The sequence below is a fragment of the Erpetoichthys calabaricus genome, chromosome 4 (genome assembly GCF_900747795.2).
Source record: "Erpetoichthys calabaricus chromosome 4, fErpCal1.3, whole genome shotgun sequence".
In the NCBI taxonomy this organism is placed as follows: domain Eukaryota; kingdom Metazoa; phylum Chordata; class Cladistia; order Polypteriformes; family Polypteridae; genus Erpetoichthys; species Erpetoichthys calabaricus.
The window spans coordinates 35,060,592-35,081,103 of record NC_041397.2 but is presented as its reverse complement, the minus strand read 5'-3'; the positions used below and the strand labels follow the sequence as shown (position 1 = coordinate 35,081,103).

The window sequence follows — 20,512 nt, the reverse complement described above, 5'->3', positions numbered from 1 at the left end:
AATTACTTTTTCACACCGGGCCATGTAGGTTTGGATTTTTTTTCTCCCTAAATAATAAACACCATCATTTAAAAACTGCATTTTATGTTTACTTGTGTTATATTTGACTAATGGTTAAATGTGTTTGATGATCAGAAACATTTTGTTTGACAAACATGCAAAAGAATAAGAAATCAGGAAGGGGGCAAATAGTTTTTCACACCACTGTATGTATATTATATAAGTTTTCAGTATTATGGCAACATCAGTGTGTGCTTTTTAGGACATGTTTCAAATGTGATGTTCAACAAATGGTGTATATTCAAAGAGTCTTTTGTCCATTAATAGATGTCACTAACTCTGAGTGGTTAACATTATGTGATTCTTGGGGTATCGATAGAATAATCTCATTCCACTTAATCCATTTGATAGACCTTGTCTGATGGTGTGTGCAACATGAATTGACCCTGAAGTGGACTGTCATTCTACACAGGCTTGGTTCCTGCCTTACATTGTCCACAGTTAAGTCAGACACTGTATTGGAAAAAAGTGGATGGAAATACTTCAAAACTGTGCACAAAATGTGTGGTTTCCATATAAAAATTACTTTTAGACCAGTGTGAGTTTTATATGTGTTTATAGAAGTGTGGTCTTAATACTATGGCCAGCAAGTTTATGCTCTTCTTTATTATGTCATCCCATGAGATATGGTGTTCTTAAGTAAATTAATGGGAACATCGTGTTCAATTAAATGACAATATATAATTTAAAAGGAAATGTAATCAAAATTTATATCTGTTATTACTCTTCATAAAATCTGTTTTGTTTCCAAAATATTAAAGTCAGTAATAGATTATTTTATACTTTGGTTTTTATATGTATAGTACAAGTCTTCAGGTTTGTATCTTTTGGCTAAAACATTGTTACAAAAAATTTTCATCGTTTCAGTATTTGTCTTTTCCTGGAAAATGTAACTTTTAGAAATTAAGCATCTGTAGATCGCAGCAATACTGACCCAGATTTTTAAAATTGTACCTAGGTTTTCAGAAAACTATGGGCATAACTCATCATGGATATTCTTCTTGGAAGAGGAAACATCTGTCAATGTTCCTAAAATTGTACACATCTTGAGGAGATTCCCTAAAGAACAGGTACAGTCTTGAACTCTTACAGTAAATGAATGATTGTTATGTGTCATATTTTAAAAGCATTTATTAAGTGAAGTCAAAGGAGACATAAGATATTCATATAAGTTTCTTTCAACCCCAGCACTTGCCCAGATATATCTTCAGCTCCACATTATTTTTATTTACTAAACAAAGCAAAAACACTGCCCGACCTTAACAAAAGTGTAAGCTGGAAGCATAGGATACAAACAGGCATCACATTTTTAAATCAACAATGTTTTTGACATCTTTTGTAAAAGATATCCACTACATATGCTACAAACTGTTGATGAAATTTAGCCTAATTGATAAACTGCAACCTAATGTCTAATAATGGGTGAACAGAGTGCCATTCCGTTAACACAAATCCATTCTGTTTCGCCCATTACTTTCTCCAAGTCAGCCTATATTGCAGTGTTATTTAGCTCCCAACTAGACTGGCAGTGTGCATAACCTGGGCTGAAGCCAAGTGCAAGCAAAAAAGGGAATGAATTGTAGTACACTTACAGTACAGTGCATCCGGAAAGTATTCACAGCGCATCACTTTTTCCACATTTTGTTATGTTACAGTTTTATTCCAAAATGGATTAAATTCATTTTTTTCCTCAGAATTCTATATACAATACCCCATAATGACAATGTGAAAAAAGCTTACTTGAGATTTTTGCAAGTTTATTAAAAATAAAAAAATTGAGAAAGCACATGTTCATAAGTATTCACAGCCTTTGCCATGAAGCTCAAAATTGAGCTCAGGTGCATCCTGTTTCCCCTGATCATCCTTGAGATGTTTCTGCAGCTTAATTGGAGTCCACCTGTGGTAAATTCAGTTGATTGGACATGATTTGGAAAGGCACACACCTGTCTATATAAGGTCCCACAGTTGACAATTCATGTCAGAGCACAAACCAAGCATGAAGTCAAAGGAATTGTCTGTAGACCTCCGAGACAGGATTGTCTCGAGGCACAAATCTGGGGAAGGTTACAGAAAAATCTCTGCTGCTTTGAAGGTCCCAATGAGCACAGTGGCCTCCATCATCCGTAAGTGGAAGAATTTCGAAACCACCAGGACTCTTCCTAGAGCTGGCCGGCCGTCTAAACTGAGCGATCGGGGTAGAAGGGCCTTAGTCAGGGAGGTGACCAAGAACACGATGGTCACTCTGTCAAAGCTCCAGAGGTCCTCTGTGGAGAACCTTCCAGAACGACAACCATCTCTGCAGCAATCCACCAATCAGGCCTGTATGGTAGAGTGGCCAGACGGAAGTCACTCCTTAGTAAAAGGCACATGGCAGCCCGCCTGGAGTTTGCCAAAAGGCACCTGAAGGACTCTCAGACCTTGAGAAAGAAAATTCTGTGGTCTGATGAGACAAAGATTGAACTCTTTGGTGTGAATGCCAGGTGTCACGTTTGGAGGAAACCAGGCACCGCTCATCACCAGGCCAATACCATCCCTACAGTGAAGCATGGTGGTGGCAGCATCATGCTGTGGGGTTGTTTTTCAGCGGCAGGGACTGGGAGACTAGTCAGGATAAAGGGAAAGATGACTGCAGCAATGTACAGAGACATCCTGGATGAAAACCTGCTCCAGAGCGCTCTTGACCTCAGACTGGGGCAACAGTTCATCTTTCAGCAGGACAACGACCTTAAGCACACAGCCAAGATATCAAAGGAGTGGTTTCAGGACAACTCTGTGAATGTCCTTGAGTGGCTCAGCCAGAGCCCAGACTTGAATCCGATTGAACATCTCTGGAGAGATCTTAAAATGGCTGTGCACTGACGCTTCCCATCCAACCTGATGGAGCTTGAGAGGTGCTGCAAAGAGGAATGGGCGAAACTGGCCAAGGATAGGTGTGCCAAGCTTGTGGCGTCATATTCAAAAAGACTTGAGGCTGTAATTGCTGCAAAAGGTGCATCAACAAAGTATTGACTAAAGGCTGTGAATACTTATGTACATGTGATTTCTCAGTTTTTTTATGTGTAATAAATTTGCAAAAACCTCAAGTAAACTTTTTTCACGTTGTCATTATGGGGTGTTGTGTGTAGAATTCTGTGGGAAAAAAATGAATTTAATCTATTTTGGAATAAGGCTGTAACATAACTAAATGTGGAGAAAGTGATGCGCTGTGAATACTTTCTGGATGCACTGTATATGCATGGTGACCGCTAGGGGGCGCCCAGAACCTAAACACCAAACACAGCTCGCCCACACACAACTTCCAAGACAAAATAAAAATACAATTCATTAGGTAACAGCAACAGATCAGTCCAGCATCTTACCAACAATAAAAAAAGCACCTCCTCCTGACTCTGACTTATTTTATGGTGGATCCAGGAGCACTTCGGTTGTCACGGCATTGTTGGGTCATAATAAATCTGCTAACCTTTTTGAAAACATGTTTTCACTTTGTTCTTATGGGTTACTGAGTATAGATTGATGGGCAATAATGACAAATTTATCCATTTAAAATTAAATCTAAAACACAAACTGTGTAGAAGTGAAAGAATCTTAATACGTTCTGAATTAGATAGATAGATAGATAGATAGATAGATAGATAGATAGATAGATAGATAGATAGATAGATAGATAGATAGATAGATAGATAGATAGATAGATAGATAGATAGATAGATAGATAGATAGATTTCAGCTAAAGTATCCCAAGGAAACGTTTTTTCTTTAAATGGATAGATGTGATATTATCCAGTTTTGATGGATGTTATTTTATATAATTGGCTTTTTCTGTTACTCGCTGCAACTTGGATGATTAAAAGGATAATCACTATGCAATATTATTTTATTTTCCCTACATATACAGGAAAATATTATGATAAGGCGCAAGCTTTCAGTGGATTTTTATGCCCAGACATGATAAAACATGATTTGATCACTTTCAGAGTGATGTGTGTAAGTGTGCATTTCAGTTGGTCCACAGTGTGTCTTTTGACACAGTATCTGAAAAACTAATCTTTCAATTCAAAATAATGCTGGTACAGGTATTAACATGGTAAAGTTGTTCCATGAATGGAGTTAATTGCATATCTTTAGGTGTACAATATGTATGTGCATATTTACCATTTGCACTGGCTTCCAGTTTCTTTAAAAGTATTGAATGCTAGTTTTCTATTGATACAGAAAGTTTTACATGGTCTAGCTCCTATATATCTTGCCCACGTCCTTTACAGTGTAGCAATTGGGGGGCATATCAGCACTCCCAACCCCTGAGACAACTGTCACAAATACAGTCCGGGGTTGAAATTCCACTTGTTTTATTTAACAATCAAAGTATACCTTGTACAGGTTTCTTTCCCACACTGCCATAAAGTGTTCCAACAGCACAACACTTTCTTTGTTGCTTTCCTTATTTTCTCCAATCTCCTACACTCCACCCAGGCAAATGATATGTGCCAACTCTCCCAAGCCAAATGGAGGGATCTCTTCTAACTCCTGCCCCAAGAGTACTTCCGGTGTTCAATCTGTTGCATCTGGAAAGTACTACCAGGTCAGATGAAACCATACCAGTTGTGTTAATATCTGGTGGCTCCCCTGGTAACTACCACAGAACTCAGCAACGTAGCCCCATGGGACCACAACTCCCATGTTGCCCTGCGGGTATCCATAAAGGGGCTTTCCAGATGGAATTCTACTGCCTAGTGTACAGGGTAGGGGGTGATCTGCTCATGTCATCCACTGTCCTGTCCTTCCAGCCTCCCAAGCCCAACCACTGTGTTCCTCTATGGTTGCTGGGACTTTAGTCCCAGTGTAGTAGCTAGCTAGGTAAAAATGTTCCAACAGGTACTGGCCTGCTGATTTTCTGTAAAGTATTCCACATTTTAGGTGCATAACAGCAAAAGGCTGCCTCACCACTTCTTTTAAGCTTGGCTCTTGGAATTTATAAGCAGACCTTTATTCAGAGATCTAAGATTATGACTTGGAGTATAAGGGAACAGAAATTCCAAAATATAGAATGGAGCATCATTATTTAAGGCTATGTAAACCATTAGTAGTATTTTAAAGTCAATTGTGAATGACATGGGTAACCAATGTAATGACACTAAAACGGGTGAGATTTGTTGAAATTTTCTTTTTCTATTTAATATTCTGGCTGCTGCATTCTGCTCTAATTGCAACTGATTGATGTTTCTCTTAGGTAGTCCCGTTAAGAGTGTAATACAGTAATTTAGTTGACTAAAAAAAAAAAGCGTGAACTATTTTTTCAGTGTGTTGTAAAGCTGCAAGTGGGCTAACTTTTGCTATATTCCTTAAGTGAAAGAATGCAGACCTAGTAATCTAATTAACATGTGATTTAAAGTTTAAGTCAGAGTCAGTGATCACCCCTAAATTCTTTACATCCATGTTGACTTTTAAACTTAAAGGATCAAGTTCATTTCTACCACGCTCGTTATTTCAAGGTTTGCTAATCACTAAGATTTCTGTTTTTTCCTTATTTAGTTTGAGAAAGTTTCTGCTCATCCAATTGGAAATACTGCTAAGACATTGGATCAGAGAGCCAAGAGCATCAGGGTCATCAGGTGCTATCGATAAATAAAGCTGTGTGTTCTCTACATAGCTGTGGTAGCTCACTTTGTGCTTTGAGATAATCTGACTTAATGGAAGCATGCAGATTGAAAACCGTAATATGCTTTTTATATGTAAAATTGTCATATAATGTAGTTGACAAAATTATTTTAAAATTATTATATTGAAGTTGCATAATATTTAGGGGGAATCAATTTATTTATTGTCCATAATGCAAAGAAATTCAATTGAAATAACTACAGCATTTCATAGTAATGAAATGCAACAGCAGAATTCAATAGCATTAAAAAACAAAAAAAAGACTTCAGCTGGTTTGTGAAACACTAATAGAATATACTATATTGTAGTTTATATGAATAATTTTATTCTACAACAGTGGTTCCTAAACTCCACCTAGGAACCCACTATGGAGCAGGTTTTTGTTCCAAACAACTTCTGTTTTTAATTTAACTCTTAGACTTATTAAGTGAGCTGGATTTTCTAGTTTCTCTGTGTTGGGGTCAGTGCAGAAATTACAAAACTAAGTTTGGTAAATTACAGTTAAAATGTATATATATTCTTTTTAACAATAATGTTATCCTGATTTTCATTCTGCTTTTCCAGATGTTCTGGTTCTTGAATCCATTATTTACTAATTGGTGGGCTGATGTTGAAGTAGTTGCAGTCTTTCATCATTGATTGTTGTTTGTCTAGGGGTCTACTCTGTTTTTGATTGGCATTATTAAGACACAGTTAAGGGAGAAAACTACACAGAAAGAGGGCAAAATAATAAGAAAACAACTAAAGATATTTAAGAATGTAAAGCTATATCAAAAATAAAATTCTAAATTTCTTAAATGTAAAAATAATACTGCTATTTTATTTTTCTATTTTTATACATAGTTATTGTCTGTTTTTTCACCAGCATTATTATCATTCTTTAATTTAATATTATTTATTGTATCAGTATGCTGCTGCTGAAGAATGTGAATTTCCCATTGGGATTAATAAAGTATCTATCTATCTATCTATCTATCTATCTATCTATCTATCTATCTATCTATCTATCTATCTATCTATCTATCTATCTATCTATCTATCTATCTATCTATCTATCTATCTATCTATCTATGCTTTTCCTGATGCAGAAAAAGACCAGCTAATTAAACGTGATCAGTTATTATCTGTTATTATCCATTGTCGATCTGGTTGGATTCTAGGGTAGAATTCTATTTTATGAGCCCTATGCTTCAGCTAACATGTAAATACTGTAACTGGGGGCCTAGTTTGCAAGAGGTTGCTAGAGGCTTAGGCACTACCCTTGAGGTGCAAAGATTGGATGAAATACCTGTAGGAAACTGATACAAGAGAATAAAAACCATACTGGCATTGGTAGAGCAAGGACTGACACATACTGTTTACTCCAGAATGACAACAGGCAGGTGCACTAGTGCAAGAGAAAGAGTTGTATGGGAATATGTAGTTTTCCCCTAGATGCTAGAGGGCTGACAACCAAGCTAGCACAATGCTTGATTCTCCATTCACAGACAATGAGGTTAGGAAGGCTGTCAAGATGTTGCAACATATCCTGATCTGTATGCGACAGTAAATGGCCATTAGCTTGAGAAGCTGGCTATCCATTCATTGTCAAACATGTAAAGGACAGGCAGAACTCCAATAATGTCTTCCCTCATTGCTAGAGGCCAGTTCATAATTCTATCCCCTGACAGAAGTGTCCTGTTGCCTTATTTTAGTAAATGGACAGCTAAGATAGCAACTTATGGGGACATTTTTCTTTGTGAGTGCTGCTTGCTTGACTAGCACTTTAAAGGCAATAGAAGGCTTAAGCATGCTGGGACATATAAGGGACCACTATAGAAAGGCCTAGCATGGAGTCTCCTGAGCAGAAGTCATTTCAGGGCTTAAGAGAAAGTGACCCAAACAGATGTTTTAAAGTCAAGGTGCTCAACTTTAACTGTAGAAACTAGAGAAAGTAGGGGCAAAGGTTGAACTGTTTAAATGAGGAGGCCAGGATTTAGGGAAATGGAAGGTATAAGTGTTGAGTGCTTTGTGATGTTTTGAGGTGGGCAAGAAGTCAAGCCCTCATACCAGGGGCAGTCTGTGCAGGTAGGCTCACAGTAGCACAAGGTTATTGTTGAAGGTTTACATTCTGTGTTCTAGTTCACTTTGCATATCCCCTTCTTTTATCCTTTATTTTCTTTTTACCAACAAGGTGTATTAATTCCATAGTCATCTCATTGTGAATCAGGCTGTGAAGAGTAGCCTTGCGAGTACATTTATTGTTAGAACATTTAAACTAAATGAGTGACATCCAACATCTAAATTAAACACTTGTTAACTGAAAGTGTGGAAGGAAGTACAGCATTTTCATTTTTATCATCAATTTCACAATTTGTGATATAAGTTAGCTCTAAGTAGTCACTTATCTAGTATCACTAACTTTACTGTTGTCTATGTAAAAAAATGTAAACTTCTAAAGATGAACCCAAAAGTTAGCACAGGATATCATACATCTGATTGTGACCTGTAATAGCCTGCATAATATCTCATTTCACTACTGTATAAACAGTGGCATTTATTACATGACCGTTCTGGTCAGGCTTAGTGTCTGAAGACTGTAAGAAGGGACTGAGAAAAAGAGAAACAAGATCTGCACCTCTTCTTAAATACAGACTGGGTATATGGCTGCTCCTGAGTCTCAGGAAGCATCTTGGCTTGGATCAAGTCATAGACATATAGAGGATGTGAATGTGAAGGGAATGGACGAGGCAGAGAAAGATCACTGAAGCCGCACTAAAAAGAGCCTACTGGTGCCAGACACAAAGAAAATTTCATAAATTTCAAAAAGGAATATTTTTCTAGATAAGAAATTATATTAAGCTTATTATGGAAATTGGAAAAAAATATTTTAATAACAGTACTAGGACATGATTATTGAGACAAGTTTACATTTTTTAAAATTTTTGAAAATTAATTGCAATCTGCTAGGAATGGAGGGGCAGTGCCCCATTTGCCCCTAGTGTGCAGATACTACTTGCCCATACGTTTCTTAAGCAGTCCTTAAATGTTGTAAGGCATTTTTTCTAAACTGTTCAGAATGAAACAACTGATTACCTCTGTGCTGATTATATTTTAAAACATACTGTATTTGATTATTTTAGCATCTAGTATTTTTTTCCATTTGACACTTCATCACTTCGAAAATTAAGTCAAAATGAAAAATGACATCTCACAATAATCTAAGAGGCCACCATGACATTGCTACAGTGAAGAATGTCAAAACAATCAGTGAAGATGGGTCAAACTGATTTTGTTAATTTTATTTTTATTAGCAGCTGGTTTGTAGCAAAATTATTTTAATAAACAGAAGCATTACATTATAAAATCTCTGTAGTATTGGACTGCACAACACAGTTGGCTGCTGCAGTTTATTCTTCTGTTGTTTGTTTTTTACTTTTTAAAAGTGTCTGATCGTCTTTTTTTGTTGTCAAATGCACTTTGAGCATTTCTGGTGTGTTAGCTTAGCTTATTGTGACTTACATTTAGTGCTGAAAATGGTAGAAGTTGTTTTATAGTTACAGTAGCTATGAAAAGTATTCACCGTTTTTTGGCCCTTTTCACATTTTATTATATTACAGCATGGAACCATCATGTATTTAACTGACATTTTTGCCAACTATCTACACAAAGTACACTGTTACAGAAAAAAAAGAATGTAGACATTTTTGTAAATTCATTAAAAATAATACAGAAAGCAGTTATTAAAGGGTAGGTCTACCTCTGGATTCTGTTACAGCTGTGAGTCTCTGCGTAAGTCTCCGTCAGTGTTGCTCTGTTTGACACTGGAATTGTTGACTATTCTTCTTAGCAAAACTGCTCAAGGTGCATTAAGTTGGATTGGGACCTTTTGTGACCTGCATTTATTACATATTTTCGCAGTGACTGGTTCACACAGGACACAAATATTTTTGTTTGTAAATCACTCCTGTGTGGCCTTTGCTGCAAGTTTTTAGTTATTGGCCTGTTCAAAGATGAAACATTTTCCAATTGCTAGTGTCCTGGCTGATTGTAGCAGATTTTACTGTAGGATTTTTTTGTACTTGGCTTCATCCATTTATCCTTCTGTTTTTTTGAGTTTGCAGCCCATACCACAGACACGCACCCCCAAAACATGATGCTGCCAGCACAATGGTGTTCACAGTATGATGTGCTGTGTTAGGTTAATGCCAAGAACTGAGACCCAGAAGTTCAATTTTCATCTGACTATAGAATCTTCCAAATAGTTGAGTCTCTCACAAGCCTTTGGGCAAACACCAGCTGAGAAGCTGTACAAGTTTTTTTTCCAGTAAAGAGTTCCTTCTTGCCACCCTTTCATATAAGCCAGCTTTATGACATATGCACACTATCTTTCCATGCACTGTTTCTCCTGCTTCTGTCATGGATGACTGTTACTCCTTTACAGCTGCTGTTGGCATCTTGCTGGTCTCTTTAACTTTCCCGGACACTCAGTTTTTGGGGGATGCCCGTTTCTGATCTGGCTCATAATTGTTCAGTATTCAGTGAATTTGAAATGTTGTTATATTCTTTCACCTGACTAATATTTTTCAAGCACCTTGTTCCAGAACTGCTTCTAATGTTCCTTGGTATTCATAGTGTAGTTTACTTGGAAATGAACTTACTACCAGGGGAAGCTCACAAACATGGGCAAATTTATTCTTAAATAGATCCACTGTATTCAAATGGACTCCAATCAAGTAATTATATATATGGTTACTTAAAGGGTACTGGTTAACTGGTTAGGGGGTAACTTAGGTGTGTCAAAGTCAAGGGTCTGAACACCAGTGACATCAATTATTTTTTGTTTTTATTTTTAATTGATTAGGGAAAATATCATAGTGGTGAAGAGTGGCAAATTTTTTTTACTTAAACATATCATGATCCACAGCTGTAAAAAAATAATGACAGAGGTAAAACGTTTTATACCCAATGTGCCATCTAACTATCATGGGTAATGCTCAGATTCAGTAGTTTACAAGAGCATGATGAATGTTAGAAAAACTGAGATGAGTACAGTTAAAACCTGCACAAAGACAAAGGAAAGTAATTAAAGTTGGCCCTCTGTTTCTACAGCATTTTTGTTCCAGGATCCACAGTGGATACCAAAATCCATGGATGCTCAAGTCCCTTATACTGTATAAAATAAAATAAAGCAAGTAGTATTCATATATACTGTAACCTCTGCATATCCACCTGCATACGGTACTTTAAATCATCTCTAGACTACGTCTAATATCTAACTGTACATTCTATGTAAATAGTTGTTATACAGTACTGTATTGCTTAGGGAGTAATGACAAAAGAAAGTCTGTATCCAGTACAAACACAACCGTGGGCATTCCTAACTGCAGCAATGTTAGCAGCGATGTAACATTTTCTTTCATTCAACACTTACAGATTGCTTTCATTTAATGATGTGAAAGAGAAATACGGTATATACAATGAAACATGGAACATTTCAAATTCAAGTACATATAGTAAATATAATTATGAGAAAATATTAATTTATGCTCTCTCTCTCATACACACACTGTGTTAACACTCCTGTTGCAGACATTGACGATTTGGAGGGTGCTCACACAATAATGACATGGTGGGTGTAAGAGATGGAGGAATGAAATTAGCCTCTTTTTTAAACTGATTCCTGGTGAGGTATCCTAAAAAGGATGGTGTTTTCATTGCAGCATTGTTTCTGCCATAATGCTCAGGTCCTCAGGGGCGCCATATGCTAGTCCCAACTGCTTTCTCCCTTCGTCATGGATTCCACCCAGCTCCACCTCCCTACACGGGTCAGAGGCAACCCGCATGTCACACTGTTCCCCTGTTTTTTTGTGAGCAAACCCAAGCTCAGGGTCCAAATATGAGACTCTCTGGCAGCCAAACATCTGGCCTGATGTGATCAAAGTGCTGTACGTGATGTGTCTATGCCCTCCTGTACCTGTCGCTCACGGGGCTGCTTCATGCTGGTCTCTCCGTGTATTCCTGCCCACCTGAGGAGTGTGTCCCTGACAGGTCCAGACTCTGAGGTTGCTATAATACTAATATCAGGCTCTTTGGAGGGTGAGGATCTTTAAGCGCTGGAGATCAAGGCTTCACAATTGCAGATGATTTAGTTACAAACATTATATAAAACTGTTTCTTCTTTTTCTTTGCATTATCAAACACATCATGCAGTGGCTGTAGGCATGTTGTTATCCCTTGGGTAGGCAGGAGGCTACAGCTGGGTATTCCTACATATTGTTTCATTTGCATGAATTCAGGGTGGTGCTTAGCAGGCAGCAATTTCAAGTTTTGCTTTTTGGAATTTTCTAATTTTATTTCTGAATTATTTTCGATCTGTGGCTGGTTGAATCCACGAACCTGAGGATACAAAGGGCCGACTGTATACTCAAATAGTGAAGTATTCCTATCAACACGCTGTGCTGTTCCTTCACATTACTTTTTTAACTTTAGCATATAAGAGTGTCCTGCTAGAAACTCCAAACCAACCATGCACAACAATTAGTCTTAGCTATTGCGCCTGCTCTTAAAAGTGAAAATTAGTACTGCAGTTTATCAGAAATGGTTTTCATTTTTTATTTGTACTAAACTTAACTTTAAAGCTCTGTAGCTCTTTGAGAAACAAATAGAATGATTGTGCCCCTCCTCCCCATTTTACCAAATAACAAAAATTAGTAGTCAACAAAAATTATTCCCTAGGTTTATTAAACTTTCTACCATATATTATACTGCTTTTAAAATATTTTCAATATTTGCAGCAATGATTATGTGTTTGAGCTTATCTGAATCATATTTCAAGATAACTGGCCTACTAGAGAGTGGTGGTTGAGATACTTTTTTGTCGTCTTTATGGTGGTTTAACGTTTATCAGATGCTGCTGCCTGAGTCGCTCACAGTTGAAATTTAACAGCACAGCAGCTGTTGTTCCTCGCATTGTGCTGTTTGTCATATCAACTCCCCTGAGATCTATAAACCATTTCAGTGCTGTTGTTTCAAATGGTAGTTTCAGAAAAATGTGTTCCACACTCCTGATTACCTCATTGCAGGATATTTTTATTAATTATATACAGTTTTTAATCCTTTATTTGGAAAATGTACAAAATGACTTCTCATTTAGAATATGACTTGTGGGCATAAATCTTAATTGGAATCATAGCATGAGATCTAGTCTTGTAGGTCTATTGCTTTTTCTATAATTATTCACTTTTTTTGCAAACTTCTTCAGTATCAAATGTTATTTTGGCATTACACCTGTTTTTTACCATGTTTTAATAGATATACCTTTTTTGTTTCCTAATTGATAATATACATAGCTTGGAATATCCTGTTGTATTTTATAGCTGTTCATTTGACACCCTTAAAGTCATCTTGAGTCTCAAGATGATTCACTAATCACTGAAAGGTATACTTAAAGAATAGTGGAAAGAACCATTTTAGTTTGGCTAGCCCAGTGTGTCTGTCTTGCTGTAAATTATGTTGTGTATGTGTATGCATCCATGTATTAATAAGAAGGATGTTTTCATGATTTGGCTTTCATTTTTAATTTTTCTTAATGGTTCCTGGGTGTTTCCTTAAGAGGCATTAGCTCTCTGGAAATGTGTTCTTTTCAATTGCGGCGTTTTAATTAACCTGAATTTAAACAATTATAAATTAAAAAGGTATTATCCCCCCCAGCATGCAATATGACGGTTACAAGATTACACGAGAAGTACAGAGGATAACTTAGCTCTTTATTGACGGTTTCATGCGGGTATCACAAACGGGAAGCTTATGACAGACTCTCAAGCATGTGGGTGTCTTGATCAACGCAGTCTGCCATCTTTCGTTTGCCACGCTGAAAGGATTTTCACCGGACGGAAGACATAATCTTCCGCCCGGCAGCTTCAAAGTGTTGGCTGTAGGTCCATCCTTATATTCGGGTTGCTCCATGTGCAGGCTCCTTCTCTAGATCCAAACAAGGACAGGAAAGGACTCAAATCCCACCTTCAAAAATACAGGAATAGCAGAATGCCTACATACAGTTCTCATTCTCCCAACAAGGAAAGTGTGCTGACAGAAGACAGAAATATACTAGTCTGTCTTTAGGCTGACTATTCAATTCTCCAGTTGTCTTTGGCTGTCTAGTCCTGTGCTTGGCTCGGCAATTCTAAATGAAGATGCTGTGCCCCTGTGTACCATACTTGGTCTGCCTGTATGAATGAGTCCATAACAGTGGGCACAGAGAACAGTGACATTAAAAATAGCAAAACCTACTATAACACTGGGGCTTTAAATACTGTATGTATAATTATGAATATCATTTTGCGGAATTTTCATACCTAGAAATCCAATGATCACATTTATTTTTTGTTTCAATGCATCCTTTCCTGTGTTGTTTTTCATACTATTTTTCCTTGTGAGCCCCGTCTTTTTGGAACTTTAGTATTGATCACTGCTGTGTGGTTCTTAGGGGTGACATCGGTGTCATGTCCAAGTTTCAATTCACAAAAAAGGGCTGAGCATTTTGCTTGTTAATTTGAACGTCTCTTCGGTTTCAAAATCTTTTCTGTCCATGACTGTGATTTTCATCTCTTGTGTTGGCGTATTTACTTTTGTTTTTCAGGCTTTCAATATTTTCACTTCCATTCTTACATTATGATTTTTTAGCCTCAAGTTCTTGGCTTAATTTATTAGATTCTTGTTCAAATGGTTAGAACTTAATTTGCATTCCCAGACTTTGCTGTATCTTCTGATTCCATTATTAAAAACAATTGCTGTCATTTGCTGTCAGTACACATGTAATATACATGTGAATTTACAGATCTATAAAGATCTCCCATTTTATGTCATCTTATTTTCTTTTTGTTTAATTTTTTTATACATTTTATATGAAGAAAATAGCATTCCATTTAATCAAGACTAACTTTTACCACAAGGAAAAAAACATTAGATTCAATCAAGTCAAACTTAACAAACCTGAATTTAATTTAGTTTAACCGTAGTCATTATAAAAGAGAAAAAGTTCAAGTTTAAACACAATGAATGATAAAATAATTAAAGAAATAAGCTGCTGTGGCAGTTAAAAAGCTCATTGACCCATTCATCCGAAAATCACTAGGATCAGAAACCTGTTCCATTCCCTCACACAACCTACCCTTAACCACACGCGTAACCCAAAAGCACAAGCTGACATTTACTCCTTGCAAATTACATAAAGTACAAAGGGAATAAATTGGGAACATGCAAGTTAGCCAGCCATATTTGTCACCCTCTACATTTAGTAACAACTCTGAAAAGAACTTTCCAATGCATAAAAAGTAAATATTAACAAGCAAGAGACTATGGATAAATGGGTGCAAGAGAGAAATAATATATGGCACCTGGAATGTGGCTGGGCATGCATAGCAGCCCTCGCACCCCAAGCCCATAAAATGTAAACTGTAAGGGATCAATGAAGGGTTACAAATACCACAAAGAAGAACAAAACTACGGAAAGTTTGTGTACAAGTAAGGTGTCAGGACTTAAACACACATTAGGTTTGAACAATGTATTGTATTTGGAAAAGACTTGTAATATATATATTATGTTTACATTTTTTTTGTAGGTTTCTTACAAAAACAGGGTTTAATCCTTAAGGTTTTACTTCTTCTTCTGGATAATTAGTCCTTCACTAGTAAATGAAACTCTGTGGCTTTGGATCTAAATGTTAAAATTCAAAGCCTGTTTAACCATTCTTAAAATTATGCAAAGTTATAGTTTGTACTTTTATTTATATATATATATATATATATATATATATATATATATATATATATATAGGAAGACATTTTTTAAATTAATAACACTTACATTTACTTATTTGGCTGATGCCTTTATCCAAGGTGATTTACAACATTTATGTTACAATTGGTTACATTTGTTTTGGTATTCCAACTGGAGCACAGGCAGGTCAAGTGACTTGCTCAGTGTCACACACATTGTCAGTAGTGGGATTTGAACCCACAGCCTCAGGGTTTGAAGTCCAAAGCTTGAACCACTACACCACACTGCCTTTTTCACTTTGATTTTATTATCTGAAATTTGTAAATATGTTGAATTTAGACACATATTTTAAATACATAATACTATAAGCTGCAGCACTTCTCCACCAGCTGCTTTCAATTGCATTTACGTACCAGAAGAAACTTGACAGAAAATCCTTAAAACTTACCTTATATTGCCAATTTAAAGTTGAATATTCTCCTGTGTATTGATTCATATCACAAATATCAGAAAACACAAAGCCACATTTTCATAAGATATATATATATATTGTGAGTCTCCACCATTTTAGAACTTAAGCTTTGTTCTTCTGTTCTCTTCCTAGTCATTCTCTCTCAAAGTTGCATTTACTAATAGGATTCTTTATGAATGCTGTTGTTGCAATTATACTTTGATTGCATTTGAAAAACTCAGGCTGTGCCTTTTTGTACAAGTGTCTCATGTTTTCCACTTGCCATGTCAGACTGCATTGGTGTTGAAAGTCAAAGTGCCAGTATACTGTACATGATAAAGAGACACATCAAACTGGTCATAAAAAGAGACACATAACAGGAAAGACAGATAAACGTAAATGTAAACCCTATACCCACAGAATAATCCTGGATATATGGTGATTGGTAGGGCACATGAAGCAAAGATAAAAAATAATGCCTTCTGGGTTGAATGGCTTTGCTGTAGACCAGGGGTGTCCAACTCCAGTCCTGGTGGGCCGCAGTGGCTGCAGCTTTTCATTCTAACCCCTTTTCCTAATCAGTTTTCACTGCTAATTAACTCCTTTTCCCTTCATTTTAATAGCCCTGTTTTTAAGGATTCAGTCCTTTGAATTGATTTGTTTCTTCATTAAATGGCAGCCAAACAGAAATGAGACATGAGACAAGCCAGCAGATGACCAGCTAAAGTGAAACGTCAAACTCCAGCCACTTTCACTCTAACCAATTTCTTAATGAGAAGCCAATTCTTGCTGTTCTTTAAAACCTGTTATTGAATATCAGGACTTGTTGATGCTCTCGTTCTGCCACAGTAGACTGTTGATTTTCGCTCTTTTCTAAGAGAACCATCAAAAAGTTTTGGTGACCTGAGCAGACCAACATGCCCGAGACCTTCACCTTTCTTTATTTTCAGGTGAGCTGGTCATGTGGCAGCTTGTATTGTGTCTCATTATTGTTTGGCTGCTCATTAAGGAAAAAGAAACAACTAAGGGGTCTGAGTCACGTCAGTTAAAACTGAGGCAAAACAAGTGAATCAGCAGCAAAACTGGTTTACTAAATAAGAAAATAGTTAGAATGAAAACCTGCGGCCCACCAGGACTGGAGCTGGACACCCCTGCTGTAGACAGTACTTGCTGCTTATGCTGCTGGAAAATTTAGATGTATCAAATGGTAAGCCCATTTTGGCAAAGGAGACTACCATTTCTGTTTCTGATGGGGATGATTTTTCAGCCATTATTAAGTACTTTATTTCTGGAGATGTTTTTTTTTCCATTTTCTGAAATTAAACTGAAACACACAATTGAAGCCAGAAGGAGCAGACAGACAGTTTTCATTAGAGTAAGCTAGAAAAAAAGTTATAAATAAAACTGATTTTCTTTACTAGAAAAAATGGCATCTAACACAGTAATAACAACTATTCCATTTTTTGTTGCTTCCTAAAACAACAGCTCCTATCCATATAATATCTGGTCATAACACTTACAATACATACCAGGCCCTTGGCTATATTTATTTTGCTGGCAGACAGCATTTCCAGTTACCGATGCATATCACTTCTTCATCATAGCTCTACTTTCTGCTACAGGGCAGAGGTTAACTTGGTTGATGTTTGTAAGTAGTTCTGATAAGGGTGATAAGGAAGAGCCTTTCTTTTCTTCTTAAGAAGAAAGTACTCATAACAGGTAAAGCTGGCATCACAACTCAAGTCAAGTTCAAGTTTAATGCTGTGTATATAGAATGCAGTCCAGCACCAAGATTATGAAGTAAACATTCTCTAACTCAGTTAATCTGGTTCACATTTCATAACTGTCTGCCAGCTCCTTTGACTGATTCATAAGTGTTAAACACTAAAATTAGGCACACTTGTTGATAATACAGATAAAAAGTGAAAGGATACATTTCCCAGAAAAGGTTTTAATCATTAGGCATGTAAGAGTCTGTTGTAACATTGTAGACCGGCTTTATGAAGGTTTTAAGCTAGGGTGTTTACATCTAACCAAAGCTTTACCAGCCAGCCAGTAGCTTCAGTGTGTTGAGGTTACTGGAAGGGGGAACTAAAGCCACTCCAGTTTTTAATTTCTTCTTCATCTTTATTTTCTCAGGTATGCACATTTCCAGACCATTTTAGCTAAACAAAAATCTTGTGCTAAAACACCTACAGACTGGCGTTGTATGTCCATATTGCTAATGACATTCTCTCCTCCCAGCTGGCTCCACAAACATCCATAGGCAGTTGTTTTCCCTTTTTCCTAGAGAAGTAGGGCTGTTTCTAGGCACAAGAGAGGTAAGCAACAACTTATGGTCACAAGGTGAATGGAAGGCCCCCCCAACACACACAATAAAGAAGCTAAACGGTGCTGCTTAGGATTTCAATAAAGACTAGAAGTGGTCCTGTTGGGAAGTCTTGTTTCTTCTTTCTGCCTTGCTTATTCTTTTATGGTAGGAAGATTTTCATTTATTGCTGCTCTGGGTGTTTTACTGACTCATAGGTTACATCCTAAGAACCACACAAGTTGCTGCATATTGGCTGTCTCTAGATGAACCATGGCTGTCATGACTGATTACTGAATTTAAATATGTAGGCTAGAATTTCAAAGCACTCACAGTCAAGGCTCTAGCTTGCAGCAGTGTACACATGTGCATTGTGTCAGTTCAAACTCACCAGGGATCTAATTACATAACGCTTGCTTTAGACAATCAACATATCAAAAATGTTGAAAATTTTGGTTCTTGGTTATAGCACAGAAACGTTTACATTTTACATTCCTTAAATGTCATTCAAACATTTCTCACATGCAAATGTTTGCCAAATATATTTTCATCAAATAGCATAGAAAGTGTCCACCCAGACAGGACTTTTCTCTTTCCTGAAGTGGTGCCGCTGTCAAATGCTTTTTAGCAACCTTTACCTTTCCACACTGGCATGCTCCACTTTCTCTCTGCCTGCTAGAGGAGGGCATTCTAACTCTCTAGAAATTTTCTGACAGGCTTCCTTCTGTCCTCCATTGTTTTGGTGACGCTCTTGCTTTTGTAAGCCTCTTTCCAGCTAGCTACTCCTTCACAATAGGTACGATTCTGTTGTTTAAAATAATGAGGTGGTTTCCTCTGGGTACTCTGTTTTCCTCCAACAGTTCAAAGACATGTAAACTGGTTGGATTGGCTTTGTGAAATTGTCCCCTGTGTGTGTGCATGCGTGTGTCTGTGTGTGTGTTCACCCTGTGATGGACTGGCATCCTGTTCAGGGATTGTTCCTGCCTTGTACCCGATGCCTGCTGGGATAGGCTCCAGCTTCCCCCAACCCTGCCTTGGATAAAAAGTTTGAGAAAATGGATGGATGGATGGAGTTACTTTTGACTGAATATTCCTGCACTAGCTTCATCTTTTGCTTATATTTTAGGGCTGAAAAATCTTTGCAAGCAAACATTTATTGAAATAAAAGCGAAGTTTTAAAGTGGTTATTACTTGTACAAATTGACATCATTACATGTGGGTTATTTTAATGAACTGTGATCTGTTGAAGTGCTACATTTGGCTTAGTAGGCTCCAACACCTCATAAACATCAGTAGAAAGAAAATTGACCATATGTTGGGAACAGAGAAGGTTAATCTTTGCACAATAACCTTCAAAGTTTCTAAATTACTCTTGGTTAGCTCTAATGTTTCACACATCATTATGATTAGTGAATGTACAGTAGATACTCAACAAAAGATTTACAGTATTTTTTATATATTGTTAATTTATTTTAAAGAAAATGTAGAATTTCAATTGGCCAGGGTGTACAGGCCTGTAAATAATTTTTTAGTCACTGGATTATGTATTGATTATCGAGGGTCTGAAGGTCAGGTTTAAGTCCAAGCATTAGTTCTGCCAAGAAAACACAGCCTAGTGTTGCAGACTTGCACATAGCATTGCAATAATTTTAATTTTTCAGTTGGATTTTGGGATGATGGTATTTGTAAGGTTTAGCAGAGTATGTATGACTTTCTGTAAAGCAAATAAAAACACCAGAATTTTATTTTATTGTATTAATTTTGCAGCACTGTCAGCACATGCTCCCAACCTCACCTCATTATGACTAGAATGTATTTTATATTTTTCCCTTTTTATTTTTTCCTATGTTTTTAAATTTTATTAGAATAAAGCATGCTATATGGGATTCAGAATAATCTAGCATACAGTAAGTGATACTATATTTCATATCAAACTCTAATTAAATGCCATCATCAATTTATCTGGAAACCCATGAAATGAAATTGAATAATCCATTGGGGTTCTACCATAAAAGAGAAAAGGCAGAAGTGGGAAACAAAACTGCCAAGAACCAGCAACATGAAGGCAAAAAACAGTCATTAAAACATGTAATTACTCATAGTCCAGAAATTCTAAATATAACCAAAAGTACCAAAGCGTAAACCAGAAATCTTAGTTGAAAAAATACAGGCAAAGTTTCACTTTTCTATAGATCTTCCGGAAGTTAACTATGCACACTACATAGAATTGTTTTTATTAAAAACAAAAAAAAAATATGAAAACAATAGTTGATAA

The 20,512-nt window shown here is 36.7% G+C and overlaps 1 protein-coding gene across 1 annotated transcript in view; it reads left to right on the top strand.

The window, feature by feature from the left end:
* The window catches only part of b3glcta (beta 3-glucosyltransferase a), a 455,564-nt gene that overhangs the window by 279,982 nt on the left and 155,070 nt on the right, over nt 1-20,512 (top strand). The window contains exon 6 of the mRNA XM_051927190.1: nt 1,019-1,130. Coding sequence (XP_051783150.1) covers nt 1,019-1,130 — 112 coding nt within the window. The remainder of the gene's footprint in view (nt 1-1,018; nt 1,131-20,512) is intronic.